We start from the raw sequence: 14,908 nt of genomic DNA on the forward strand, positions 1-14,908 counted from the left end.
TCTTCATAAGAGGTGTATTTGAGACTCTGAAAATCTGAAATTTAAGCCATTAWACCTGTGCTTTTATATGGTGATGTTTATTTTAATGGTGACAAATATGCCATTTTAAGATCTTTATTTAAGTAGTTGAAGCAGTGGGCATTGAATAGGCAACATTAATGAGAAATGCATTCACTTGAAATATGACTGATTAAAATCAATAACAAGGATTATTTTCCTACGTTACCATTTTATGAGTGATTATGTGCATMTGTGAGGAGCAAAAGAATGTTGTTGTATTAAAACCAGTGAGTGTATTCTGGTCATAATGTAGGTGCTCTATGCTTAAAAGCATTCTGCTTATCAGCTTTCAACTGTATGTTTAGAGGGGCTACTGAAAAAGACAATAGAATATTCAGCTTTAATGGTTCAGAATGACTAGAAAGTTGGGTTGTGAATRTTAAGGATATATCTACAAAGACCTTATTACACAACAAGTATCATAATATTATGGATAAACATGTATCAGCCTTCYTTGACTAGTGTGTGAATGTAGCTAGACAGAAGATTTATTGCATTGATGTTAGATTTATTATATTGATGTTAGAAAGTAATTAACCTTTTTTTTATAGTGTTCTTAAATGAAGCAGGTTTCAACTTCGTGAGGAAATGTATTCATGCTGTAGAAACAAGAGGTGTGTATTAAATCACAAATTAGGTAGTAGATCTTTATGATTTTTTTTCTGAAATATGACTATTTTAAATTCTRTGTTTTACATTTGTGCTTTGAAGTGTGTCCATCATTTTGTTTGGACTTTTCACATTTTATTTAGGTTTTACACTTTTATTTAGTCTTTACACTCAAAATCGTTGTCACAAGTTCCAATGACAGTTCTTAACATATCGTTTAAATGAGGTTTTTAATTTTAAACCTCCAATTTTTTGTTGATTAGACAGCTTAATACACAGTTGCACACATCCTTTGTCTTTAATTTGTGTGCACTGACTTGTCTTTCCTTGTGATTCCACTGTAGGGAGTCTCAGCTCCCAACTTTGGTTTCAGGTGTGAAATCTGAAGACCCAAAAATGGCATCAACATTCTCTGCTGGTACATCTGGGTTTTTTTTGCAGAAAATAACTCCTGTCGTTTTATTCACTCATGTTGTACATTATTTATGTTTTTTTTTTTTTTAAGTTTGGCAGCATTTAAATGATTAGCAACACTCATTTTTGGTAGTGGGAGTGTAAAAAAAAGAAGTAATAATCACTCTGCTGATGAGGTGATACCTTACAACTCACAGTAATTTTTGAATGGAGAGTTATGTCTGTACCATGTCCCATAAAATGAGATGATAGACTTTTCTGGGACTGTCAGTGTTCAGAACTCTTCTAATCCAAATGTGGTCTGTCTGTGCAATTTTGRGCTCAACATGAATTGAGTTTCTCAGCCAACAGTGTTGAATCTGGCTCATTGTTGAATCACTGCTGACTCAGAGCTTGCATTATTTTCTGGGGCAGGGGGGGTAAAAGAGGGTTTCAAAACAAAACACCTAAGTGAGATCAGATTTAGAAATGTTATTTGCAAAGGAAAAGTAGACAATTTTTGAATGGTAAGGCTTGAAGTGGGGATAATGGAGGACATTTAAATCCTAATTTTAAAAGGCAATTAAAAATAATGAAATAATCATCACTAAAATAATCAAATACTGTATTCTGAATGTCACTCTTTAAACATTTCTTAATTTATTTCTACATTTCTTAAACATATTTCTTATCATTATCTGTGCTACAAAAAAAGGCCTGGCAATTTTAATTAGCAACATAAATTCTCAACTGATGTGTTACAACAGTAAATAGTATATATTTTTATTTTCATATAAATGTCAGTCACATCTTATTTGAAAGGGATGATGATCTAAGYAAACATAGATGCATAGTAATTCCACTGACATGGAGGCAATATAAGATGGTGTAACGTGTTGTAAGACTGCTTTGGGGTCTAATATTTTTTACTTTTTCTAGCCATCACCTTGTTGTTTGCTAATATGGGTCATCTCTATGCAGATGTTAATGTAAAATTATTCTTGGTGTATAGTATGGTATGGACTCAGTGGGATTAATTTGTTAATACCCTGCAAGAGAAGGGTAAAGCAGTACTTAAGAATGTAATGGTACAGTTTTCCCTAAATACATTTAGATGTTTTGAAAACATGCACCAAGCATGCATCAGCATATATTAAAATAACCATATTTTCATTATTGGCATGTGCTTGTTTTCCTAATATAGGTATTACAGTCCTGGGGCTGTACAGAATAGGTGGTGTAAATTCCAAGGTGCAAAAGTTGATGAATACCGTRTTTTGTGAGTATCTGAACTTTTGTYRGTGTGCAGCATGCATGCTGTAATCCCTGTTGCCTTAACTGCTTTTCTTAGATGAGTGTCATAATATTCCAAGTTTTGTATGTGCACTTAGTGCCACTAAATTGAGTTTGCACTCTTAAAACTAGTGATTCATTTCTAGTTTGTTGTGTGTGCTTTAGTATTCACTTCTGCATGTTGCACATGAGCAAATTACTAATAAAAATGGTATTCTTCCCCTAGCTTTAAAGTTCCATTTATTGATATATATTTGCTTGTTCCAGAAGTTCTCCAAAGCTTAGTTCCATAACACATCACAGCTCAGTTTAAGATACTTGTTCCAATCTTTCACTTTTCTTGTTAATTGAGCTTTCTGATGCTTGCATTTGTATTTGCATGTCTAAGACGAATTAGTAATTCCCAATGAACTTGGACTTACTTAACACTTTGGTACAATGCATAAAGTTAATGTTTACAGTTACTAACTATGAGCACTAAATTTATTTTTAATAATACTTTGGCAGAGATTAAAGTCTTTAAATTTATTCGACTGGTGGTTAATCTAGCTCATTAATAAATAGAGCTAAATCGGGCTGATCTAGTAGCTTCTGTTTTGCTGCTTTTCTAGTTAATGAATTAGTCAAMCTGTAACAAAATCATAACTCAAATTTCTACTAGCTCCTAAATCTCCTCCTGATATGGATATTGATATGGAACTTTGGGACAATAAAACAATAACAAGTGGACTAAAAAACTACCTCAGGTAAGTACAATCCCACACAGTCTCCRTATTCCTTTTCTGGCCCATTAATCTTTTGCTTGTTAATATCATATTACATTTCTTGTATCCATTGCTATGGTAATAATTGAGTATTTTATTATCCTGGTTAATATTCCTGTGATTATGTATAATAATACACACCWTCTACCTTTTTAAGGTAATCCTGCCTAATATAGCCCTAAATTCAATTAATTGCATGTTTTTGTTTAAATTTTTTTATGTTAACCAGAAAGCATGTTGTGYTCAGTCTTTTCTGTGAATCCCTGAAGTTGTGTACCATAAGGCTCTGTGACACTGTGGTTGAAAATCCCAGAAAAAGCATGGGTTTTTATCTTATGCTCTTAATATCTTCACAAATAAAATATCCTTCCTGTCATTTTTGCTGATAAAAGACAGAATAGYCAAAAATTACGGTACTTCTGAGATAACCCTTTCAGATCTCAATATATAATATTCAAATCAATATATAATCTTCAAAAGATACATAATAAAAAGTATCCAATTCATATTATTTGTGTTCTATGCCTTCTAAATATCTAGATTTCCTGAACCTGTTACTACCAAAGAGCAGCATCAGAATACCTATTTACTCTGGAAAATAGGCTTAGGATTTATAGCCTTTTCAATGAAAAGGCTTTGATTGAAGAAATTTATAATACATCTTCAGAAACACAAGTCGTTGTAGCTACTGTGTTTCTGAAATTAGGACTTGAGCTAGCAAGCAGTGGCTGTGTGTTTGTGTCTGTAAGTCAACTCATGGTCTGCCATTCAAAGGATGACTTTTAAGATCTCTCAGATGAGAATTTCAGTCCCAAATTTCATCATGTTTTTGCCTTTCTTGGGTAAAAGATTCCTTTTGCAGCCCGCTATACYGTGCCTGCAGCTGTATTTATTCCTGCCCTTCAATATAGAAGACAGGAACCATTGAGGCTCTGTGCTGAAATAACATTTTTCTTATTAACTTACATAGTGATACCAGATTCAAATCAAACTGATTTTCAGACCATATATATATAACTGTTGTATACTATGTGTAGTAAGTCATCACTGAATTAGATTTCCTAGGACCAGTAGATGTTGAGGGCTATCATAATCACACTCATAAAACTTAAAAAGATTTTGAGTCCATTTTAAATACAATTTTAATTTTTTTTTAAAACCAGGTGTCTTTCAGAACCACTGATGACTTTCAAGCTGCACAAAGATTTCATTGTTGCTGTTAGTAAGTAAAAAGTAAAATGATAAGTACACTTTCATGAAAGTATTATTGTTTCTAACCTCTGYCTCCTCAGTCACTCTCTCTACTTTTCTCCTTGCTCTAATATGCATTGGTCCGGTCCTCAAAACAGAGAAATCACACTAGATGAAGCTGTTCATTGGTTTGTTCTGATTTTTTAGTGGTTCTGTGTGACTGCCTTCTGCATGAAGTTTTGAACCCTAATTTAGATTCTTGTTTATTTGTTTGTTTGTTTTATATAGTCTGAAAATTATTTTGTAACATTCATCCCTCTCAGCCAGGAACCTTTATTTTCTTAGCTTGCCTTGAGAAATCAGAAAGGGCAAAGAGGAGCTCCTTTTCACAAATGTGGTAGTTGAATACAAAGATAGCAGAGATTGTTTTTCTAATGACTTCAGTTTAGAATTTGAAGATATTTCTTCATTTTCTCATCTTGATAAGAATAAAAGACGCTAAATAATTTTAGCTATTTTAATCTATATTTCTTAGATTAAATCTTAGACTTCACTGAAGTGCCACATCAGGTCAATATTGCCATTAATTTGTTGGCTCCAGTATTGACAGTAATTGCTTTAGGTGAGTTACTTGAAATACCGATTTCACAGTGCAATAAATATAATCACATTTTCCTCATCATTTTAAAGCTCATTTTGTTTGGCTCCTCTTAATGCATGTTTGTGTTAGCATACAGGCACTGATGTCATTTTTAGTCACTTTGTAGCACATGTTCTGATTTATCAACAATTTGTTTTCTATTTAACAGAGTCAGATGATCAGAACTACAGAGTTGAGGCAGTGCATGCGCTTGTGCATAAATTACCAGAGAAGAACAGAGAGATGCTGGACATCCTTATTAAGCACTTGGTCAAGTAATTATTTTTTATTTTTCTCTTTGGTATTATTGTAAGATGTTATCATTTAATCCATTCTGTGTGTTGAAACAGTGCCTCTTGAAATTACATTTGTGTTCTAAAACATTGTTCTAAATACTGGAATAATACTCTCTGAAAAAACAGAATTAAAACATCATAAAGTGTCACCAAGATGGCCAACTATGTTTAYAAAATAAAGCTAGTCAATGTTTTCATTCATGTCCTTACTTACTACAGGGCTTGTAACCAATTAAATCCAAGAAACATGTAAAACTGTGCCAGGGTTGATGGAAAACGCTGGTTTGAATCTGTCTTGAAGTCCCAAACTGTTTCAGGAATGAGACAGATTAGAAATGAGATAGAATGAGATAGATTGTGTGATAATATTTGTTCTTCATGATCTTATTTCTCTCTCTRAGAAGTTACAAGTGTTTCACCACTTGAAAGCTCTAATTTGAAGTATTATTATTTGTGTTTTTGATATCTACATAGATGTCCAACTTTTAAATCTCTCTTAATACTCCCTTGATTTTTAATTGTCAGGTGAAAAAGATTTTGCATTTCTTTAAATTGGTGACATTTTTTCTTCACAGAATTACACTTGGCATGTGCTGTGAGATAAAAAAGACACATTGTTATTCTATTATGGCTCTCTGTATCACTAGTTGTGATTACATACTATGATTGCATTTTATCCTGTTTCTGCATCAAATGTAATTTGTATAAGTTTCTGTACATCTTTGRTTAGTTTTCACTGGTATTTTCTGAATACTTTTTAATATGTATTATTCTCACTGATACATTTCTTTGTATATTTTAGTATATTTAGTATACATTTATCGGTCATCTGGGAATAGTGAAGCAGTAGTTTTTCAGATAAGGCTCACATGACTAAGATATGTAGAAGACGTGAGAGGACTCCATGTGTTTTCATTCAATTCACTATGTCCCAGCTGTTTTGCTTTTTTGATTACAGCTTGAGGTACAGGCTGCAGTTATCTGTCTACAGTGGATCCCAACGCAATTTTGCTTCCTGTTATAGAAATGAGAACTTTGAAAATTTCTTTGACAGGGAGTCATTTAGCCCCMAAAAATTTTTTTGCCCTCTATTTCATTAGCCCCTGGAGAACTAACATTATAGCAAGCTGATGTAAATGCTTTCATTGCAAAACCTGACTGGGCAGACCTTGCCTCTTGTTACACTTGGGCTGATGCAGAGAACCAGACAAAAAAAGTTTCCTAAGTTTCTCACATAATTGTTTAATTAGCTAAAAAATACAATACCTATTTCTTTGTGACCCTCAAAAAAGTGAAAGCATTTAATGAAGGATGAACAATTTTATAGAAGCTGCTCGGTGGAAGCCCCAAAATTAGAGAGTCATATGCATGGGARCTGACTTACTTGTTGACAATTACTGTTGGGAAAGTAATATTTTCTTGACCTATTTTCCTGGCCTCTTTATTCTCAGTGTGATCTCAGGTGCAATTCCAAAGAAAAGCATACCTGTAGTATTCCTTTCCTTAATTAATCTCTTTAATTCTTGCTTTTCTCATGTTTGTAGTGATTCTCATTTCATATCAATGTAATCTTAGTTTTACACTGAAGGCTTTCAGTACTTTTCTTTATAATATTCAACCCCTTCTAATTTCTCATATAATTTGCCAGCTGTTGTTTATGCTAGCAATTCTAATGAGAGTGAATTTAAAACTTAGTCACTTGAGTGTATTAGCTATTTTCCTGCCTCATCTTTTTCCTACCATTGTGTGGAGATATTTCAAGGAACAAATAAATGACAGGTAATGTGCCTAATTTTATGAAAATGGGAAAACTTGGGGAAAAAAATCCAACCTCCTGTTTTCTTCATTGTTTTGTTGAAAATCCAGTTTCAAAGAGCATGTTCCTTCCCTGTATTTCTTTTAGCTGTTCAGTTCCTTCCTGAATGCTTTTGCATCAAAGTAAAAATACTCTAGCTCTGGGTCATAAGGTCTTTACAACTCTGTCTAGTTTGATTTTTATATTACTGTACAAATTTAAATAGGATCTAGATGATGTGGGATGTAGATCATGCTAAAAACAAACAAACAAAACTGGCAAATCTTGAAAAGCATCCTGGAGAGAGGTGATACTGCATGGATACATGGACAGTAGCTAGGCAAACATGCCAAGTTTGGTGTTACTTTCACATGGGTAACTCATTTTTTTGATTTTTAAACCTACCTAACCAATTATGTCTATGATTTAACAGCACAATACTTTGCTGTGGTAGAGAGGTGGGAGTCTGCAGTTTGGCAGTATCGCAGATTTGCTGATGATACTTCAAAGAAAGAGATTCTGAGGAGAAAGCARTGGCACCTCAAGGAATGCCCGACAGCTACCTGAAATACATGRTTACCTCATCTTGTGTCTGTGCTGTAGCTCAGCACTGGTCGGACTAGATCAGGGGAAAGTAGCTATCAAAATGATCCATTTACAGCCCTGGGTTCTTTCTGTTTTGCAAGTAACCGAGCCTTTGAAATGCTTCATACAAAGTCCTTTCTGGTTGCAGTGTTATTAAATTCACCATTTCTTCTATTACCCAAGCTACCAAATTTGTTACCAAGGAAACCCAAACAGCAGACACACACTACCTTCTCTCTTATGCTATAAGATTATAATGTTTGTGTAGCAAAACTCTGGGGTTACTGTGCAGCACAAAGCAGAGTAACATTGCAAAGGGAGGGGKTTTTTACATTTTTTTAGCATATATAGAGCTGAGTTATTCAACATTCCAGTTTCATCAAAATATTGGTGGTATTCCCAAAAGACCCTTAGTCATCTAAGATAAACATCKGTTTCAGAGAAAGTTAGATTAAGCTAAAAATACGCTTTAACCAAGGAGTCATTTTCATGATATGGCTTCCAAATGATGATCTCTGCCATTGGGTCTGAAGCAATATTTTGGAAATTTTTGAGATAATTTATTGACACAATATAAGAAACATGTAAGAAAATTGGTATTTGTTTTCTTGCTGTTTATAATCATGCTATTTCCTATACAAAACCCTTTCCCATATTTATCCTGTTTCTTGATGTAAATGTGGTGCTAAAACCTTCCTGTCCCAAATATGAGGGGAATATTTTATAGGTTTTATTATTTCCTAATTTTTAAAGGTGCAAGGGTTATTTTGATTCTGTAGGAAATGGCTAAAAATGCTCAGTTTGACCATGGTAGCAGATAGCAGGAAGAAGGAAGAGGAAGGTGTGAGCCAGTGTCTCATTAATAAGTTCTATTTGTAAGAGATTCAATAAAGTTAGGCATTAAGGTGATTRTAAGACTTTCACTTGGCATAATATTCGTCAGACATGAGGCAATAGGAYACCTGTGACTGGGGAATCACTGGCAGTTGTTTCAAAGGGTGGATCTATGATGACACAGTTTTTATTTGTAAAATCATAGCAAGGAGAGAAAAGTGGCATTGAGCATTACTGATTGATGATTTTCATTTAACTGTCTGATAAATTATTGGGAAAACCAAGTTTTTTAATTCTACATTAAAAAGAAAAACAAAAAAACAGAAAAGGTAAAGTAAGTGAAAACAGAATATACAGAAGTAAAAGKTTAATCTGTTTCAAAGCCAGATGTCATTTTGATCATTTAATGTTATATATTGCACAGCCACAATAATTTCACTGAATCCATTGATCCTGTGTTTTCATCATACTGGTAAAGAGATCGTTGTAAATTAAGTACTTTCAGTAACTAAAGTAACTAAACTTAACTTTTACATGAAAACTAAGGTTTATGGTTGACCTCTGTTACCACACAGCATTTTCCATCAAGCCAGTTGAAAGTATTTAAGGGTGACAATTTTTAAAATGTATTTAAAAGGGAGGCATGAACTTGGGATCTTATATAAGTAGTAGTCTTAGCAAGCTTTTGCCTGTTGAAATTGTGGTTTAGCACAGCAATTAAATTGCATACTGTTTGTGTTCATTTAAAGGGTATCATTGCACAGTCAGCAAAATCTAATGACTGTATCCAACCTYGGTGTTATCTTTGGACCAACTCTGATGAGAGCACAAGAAGAAACTGTCGCTGCTATGATGAACATTAAGTTTCAGAATATYGTCGTTGAAATCCTGATAGAGCATTATGAGAAGGTAGAAAGAAATTACCTGTTTTGTTATAAAGTGGAACTAAGATCTCATTTTCATTACCATCATTAACTTCTTAAGAATAGAAAGTCCAAAATTTGTAGAAGATTATTAATAGAAATAGTACCTTCTTCCCATTCCATGCTATGCCTCTGTATTCCTAGCATGTCATTCGTGGCTGTGCAAAGTACAGTACTTCCAATGCTTTGAATCTTCAGTTGCTTTCTGAAAATTGCTTCCTGAATCTAGAAAYAGAAAAAGAAGGCCTTAAGTTCGTTCCTGGCTGCTCCAACTCTTTCTTGCTACCATTGTATGAAGTTTCTCTCCGAGTGCATCAGGTCAGAGTGTTTCTGACCATTGCTGTCCTTAGGGGACATGTCAGCTGCACAGTGGGGACCTAGTCACTAGAAGGGAGAAGGAAATCCTAAACACTTCAGTCACTACCATTGCTGGTATTAGCTTCACTGAAAGGCCTCTTCAGATGTTTTGTTTTAGTTTTCAACTATTTGATTTCATAAYTTGACGGAATACTCAAGGCCTCCTTTTACTTGTTAGTCAAAAGCAATTTTATCTTGGGGATCTAGCTGAGATATGTCGTCTCCTCTGATGACTGACAAAACAAAGTGAAAAAGTTTTGAGTTTCTTTCATTACACATTACTCAGCTACGGGGCAGTTCCCAGTCAAAACCAGGATCCCTGCACTGGYTGGTCAGTAAGTGCTGACAGTACAKYTTGGTAATCACCMGTTTTATTTCACAGGGACTTCTCCAAATAGCTGTGATCCTGATAGCCTTCTTGGCTTCGATTCCAAAATACATATATTGCATTTTTCCAACCCTGAATTTCCCCTCCAGAAAATTAGAGCTCATTCAGCACAATGACTATGACTGCTCTGTTTCTCTGTCTACAGATGTGTTTTTGTATTGATGTGCTACTCACTAGTGCTTAATACAGTTCTAATGTAGTCCAAGAGCATCTCAAGATGTCCACCAAAGTATTTCCTACTGTGGAAGTATATTTGCTTTCTTCCACTTTTATGAATGGCACAAAGGTGTCTTTTCATTCTTCACTTCTTCTGGGAATGTCCTGTTGCTAGAGGGCCCAGAAATCCTTTCAGAGATGTCTTCTGGCACATCATGGTAAAAAACTGAGTTTTTTTCTGCAGCGATGAAGTGCAAAATTGACCAGTGGTTGCAGTGATATGTAACAGATARGAACCAGGAGATGCCTTAAACATAAAGTTGTTCCTCATTAAACTTGATTTATTTGGCCAAATTAAGTTTTCTGAAATGCCARTTTGATTGTAATAAGTTACAATTATGGCACATTTCTGTGATACATAAAAACTCTCACTAGAACATAGAGATAAAAATCAACTTGGTCATAATATTTTTTAAAATACATTACTTCTGGGAGAAGGGTCATGTTGTTTTACAATTTCAACTGTTAAGTTCCTCTTAATAAAAGCTAGAAAATAAATATTTTTCAATAATGTAATTATTATAGATATTAAGTACAGCTCAGTATTGTGGTTCTTGAGTTGTAAAAAGAGACCAAAGCAAAGCTAATATTCTGTGACTTTACTGTTTTGTAATGTATGAGACTGTAATARTGTTAATTCCAGGCAAAGTGGTGAGGAAAACAAATGGATTAATAATGAAAGTGTAAGAGTACCTCTTACATTGTTGTTTAATGTGATTTTTTTCCTTTTTYTTAATCATGCAGATATTTCAYACTGCACCAGACCCCAATATTCCTCTTCCCCAGCCTCAGTCCAGATCGAGTTCAAGAAGAACAAGAGCAATTTGTCTCTCCACAGGTTCACGTAAACCCAAAGGAAGATACACACCGTGTCTAGCTGATCCTGACAGTAAGCTTGTCACTGCATATTGTTATCATCCTTTTTMTGTCCTCTTTTAACTTTGCCTGGATAATATCCTATAGATACTGTATTCAAGTGATCATGACCATCAGCTTTTTATTCTCTGTGAGTCACAGCMGCACTTTTGACTGACTGCATTCCTCACTTCTCTCACTTGAGGAAGGATATTTGGTTTTAGGCAACTCTGGCATTGCATACATTGTTAACAACAGTGTTAAACATAATTTAAAAAAGACTTTATATTGTAATCTTAATTTAGTCTGCTTTGAAACTCAGAAGTTCATTATATAAAGTTCATCTCATTTGCTTGCAAGATGATTAGTAAGGCTGGGAAACAGTAAAATACAGTATTTTCTGTCATCTTGTAACAAATGTAATCCAGTCAAGGATAGGAGATCAAAACCATCACTTGGCTTTTTTCACATGCATGAAACTGTGGTTGTTGCTTCAAAGTCAGCCACTGCCTGGGCTGCCAAAACCACTGAAACTATGTTAGGTTTTCTGGAATAGAAACAAACTCTAATATTCCTGGGAGAAGCAATATACTTGTCATATGCCTTACTGTTTAACAGCAAGGAGTTACATCTATCATATTATAATTGCTGCTTRGAATGCTTACTCATTTTTATCTAGGTGTAATTAAAAAGTTTCACTTCATTCATTTTCATCTAGCCACCCCTTTTTTGCTTACTGGCTGTACTAGTAAGGAGTATGGAAACTTTATAAAAGCTTAAGTTCACAGTTCCACTGCTGCAAGAGACTTCCTAAAGAACTTCTGTGTCCCTCAGTTCCTCAAAAAGTGTTACATGAAACAGTTCAGTAAGTTAATCCACAGTTAAAGTGCATCTGTTCTTGTGGATCTGTAGTACTTCTGAAGTCTGTAATGTCAGGAAATCTATCCTCAGTATATCAGTGCAGAGGTGATGCCTTTTCCTTAGGCCTATGTTACTTGTTTCCTGACAGGGAGARTTTAAATAATAAATAACAATAGCTCCCTGCACAGGATCCTGAGTAAGAAGTTGCAAAGGAACAATCAGTTACTGAGCAAGTCTCAGGTGTTTTTCACTGTGTAACTGCAATGAATGGATACCAGTWTAAAACAGGGACATTTCTGTGTGAGTATTTGGCAGAGTGTATGCAAGCTCACACTTCTTCAGGCTGTGCCAGGGGAAGTTCAGGTTGGRCATCAGGAAGAATTTCTTCACTGAAAGCCTTGTCAAGCATTGGAACAGACTTCAGCAGGGAAGTGGTGGAGTTGCCATCCCTGGAAGTGTTCAAGAAATGACRTGGTACTTTGTKCTGTGGTTGAGTTGACATGGTGATGTTCAGTCAAAGGTTGTATTTGATAATCCTGGAGTTCTTTTCCATCCTAAATGATTGTATGACATCTATGATGCTATGTTTGRTGGCAGTTTGATTGCCACTTGGTCTGTTCCAAGAGCTCTCCATTTGAGTTTTGCTTATTAGCTGAAACTGAGCTCTTGTGTAAACAAGTTCCAATTATTACAATTAGTATCTCACTTGTGCCTTGAAAGGCTGAGGTAGAAGCAGAGGTACTCTTCTTACCAAGTATCTCTAGGTATGGCTGGAGATAGGCAAGAGGGAGCCAAGTCTTCTGGCAACAGCAATTTTGAAAGTACCAGGTGGTTTTAAGTCATCATCTAAATGAAGCACGGACACAACTACATTGCAGGAAATAAAGGAAATCTGTATGGTGTGAGAAAAAAGATACGGGTGTCAAATGGTAGGGAATGATAGAAAATTATAGAAAATGCATCTGACAAAAAATGCATCAGCCAGTCTTGCAACTTTCATGGGACCAGTGCTCTGTGAAGTAGCAAGATGAGTCTTTGAGCTGTAAACAAAAAAAGAGTAAGGTACAAAGGTGGTGTAAAAGAAATGCACCTTTACAAAACGTTGGTGATTTTTTTCACTCTCTTTCCCTTCCCCTGCCTCCTCCCTAGGTGACTCGTACAGCAGTAGCCCTGACAGCACTCCCATGGGCAGCATTGAATCTYTGTCTTCTCACTCCTCGGAGCAGAACAGCACCACCAAGTGCACCCCCTCACAGCCAAGGGAGAAATCGGGAGGGATTCCATGGATTGCCTCTCCCCCTTCTTCCAATGGCCAGAAAAGTTCAGGCCTGTGGACTACAAGTCCAGAATCCTCATCAAAGGAGGATGCAACCAAAACAGATGTGGAATCAGACTGCCAAAGTGTAGCTTCTGTCACTGGACCAGAGAATGCCTCTCCACCAACAGACCTGACCAAAAAGAGTTCCTACAGTCTGTCTGGACTGAAAAGGTCTTCAGCATCTTCCCTTAGATCAATTCCATCAGCTGAAGGTAATTTCCAAGGTCTTTCATCACATCAGTGTTAACTACTGCGCTAGAAAATTAAGAACTGGGTCTGAAAGCTAGCAATGCTCATTAGTTTTTTTTGGTTGGTTAGGTGGTTGTTTTTTTCTTAATTTTTGTGGTATGTTCTTTCAATTTTCAAGCTGCTGCTGACGTATTTTCCTTGTTTATAACCTGCACAGTCCACACAGCTTAAAAAGTGTGTTTCTCAGAATTTAGATCACTCTCTATCCTATGATCCATGCATAAATTATGATATAGAATAGTACAGATTACAAATACTAATAACAGAGTTATTGTTCTTATGTTTTGGGATCTCTGCATTATGACAGCTTTTTCATTAAGCAATGGTGGGTCTTTGGCATGAGGAGGGAAGCAGATGCACTTCTTGTCTTGCAGAACATTCATGCAAACAAGGCAGCAGTCCACAGATCACCTGGAAGGACACATATGGACATGCCTTACACTCACTAAAAGGACTTCTTTTGTGTGCAATACAGTCCGTACACATACAGATTTGTTTTATCAAGTTACAGTGGGAATTGTTTTAGGCAAATCACGGTCGTTTATTCCTAAGTTTGTTTTTTAAACTGCATGAAGATTCTTTGGTTATCGAAATGCTGATTCTTACATTGTGGTCTGATTGCACACTGTTTTGATTTGTTGACTTCTTGAGAACCCTTCCTGTGTGAWTTTTTTCAGTTTTATGCTAAGTACTACTTTATAAATGTTTTACTGTCACTTTTTAGTCATTGTACTATGTAACCATGTAGTTGCAATGTAATTTTTTAACGTTCTAAATTTAATGCCATTTCTTCATTCTTGCTTTTGTTCTTTTCTCCTGGCTTTTTGCCTGAAAGCCTATTTCTTCTTGCTCATAGCAAGTAATTTCTTTATCTGTTTTGAYTCCTAAAAAGGAAAGACAGAAAACCCAACAACAACAGCACAACCTTTGCTTTGCACGTTATACATGTTGTGAAACAATTTCAAATTAGCTTTAATGGTCCCTATAATTTGTTTTTTTCTTTAGGTAGCAAAACCTGCAGTGGATCTATACAGAGCTTATCTTCAGCAGATACCAAAGATACACTAAAGGCGCCACCAAACCCTGATTTGCCTCCCAAAATGTGCAGGAGATTAAGATTAGATACTGCATCAAGTAATGGCTATCAAAGACCAGGATCTGTGTAAGTCATTAAGGCCCGTTGGAGATTTGTGTTGTTACAGTATTTTCTGCTATGAAGTGATTCCAGAGAGGTACATAAGTAGTTGGAACAGCATGCATGAATACTTGATTTCAATATTT

The 14,908-nt window shown here is 35.3% G+C and overlaps 1 protein-coding gene across 1 annotated transcript in view; it reads left to right on the forward strand.

Annotated features, from left to right (window-relative positions):
• The window catches only part of ARHGAP42 (Rho GTPase activating protein 42), a 133,373-nt gene that overhangs the window by 108,683 nt on the left and 9,782 nt on the right, over positions 1-14,908 (forward strand). Inside the window, exons 13-21 of the mRNA XM_057370809.1 lie at positions 612-674; positions 2,267-2,341; positions 3,017-3,101; positions 4,283-4,341; positions 5,120-5,225; positions 9,210-9,369; positions 11,089-11,233; positions 13,210-13,590; positions 14,633-14,789. Coding sequence (XP_057226792.1) covers positions 612-674; positions 2,267-2,341; positions 3,017-3,101; positions 4,283-4,341; positions 5,120-5,225; positions 9,210-9,369; positions 11,089-11,233; positions 13,210-13,590; positions 14,633-14,789 — 1,231 coding nt within the window. The remainder of the gene's footprint in view (positions 1-611; positions 675-2,266; positions 2,342-3,016; positions 3,102-4,282; positions 4,342-5,119; positions 5,226-9,209; positions 9,370-11,088; positions 11,234-13,209; positions 13,591-14,632; positions 14,790-14,908) is intronic.

This window comes from Malurus melanocephalus, unplaced genomic scaffold, assembly GCF_030028575.1.
Source record: "Malurus melanocephalus ecotype Western Australia unplaced genomic scaffold, MMel_1.1 scaffold_134, whole genome shotgun sequence".
Classification (NCBI taxonomy): domain Eukaryota; kingdom Metazoa; phylum Chordata; class Aves; order Passeriformes; family Maluridae; genus Malurus; species Malurus melanocephalus.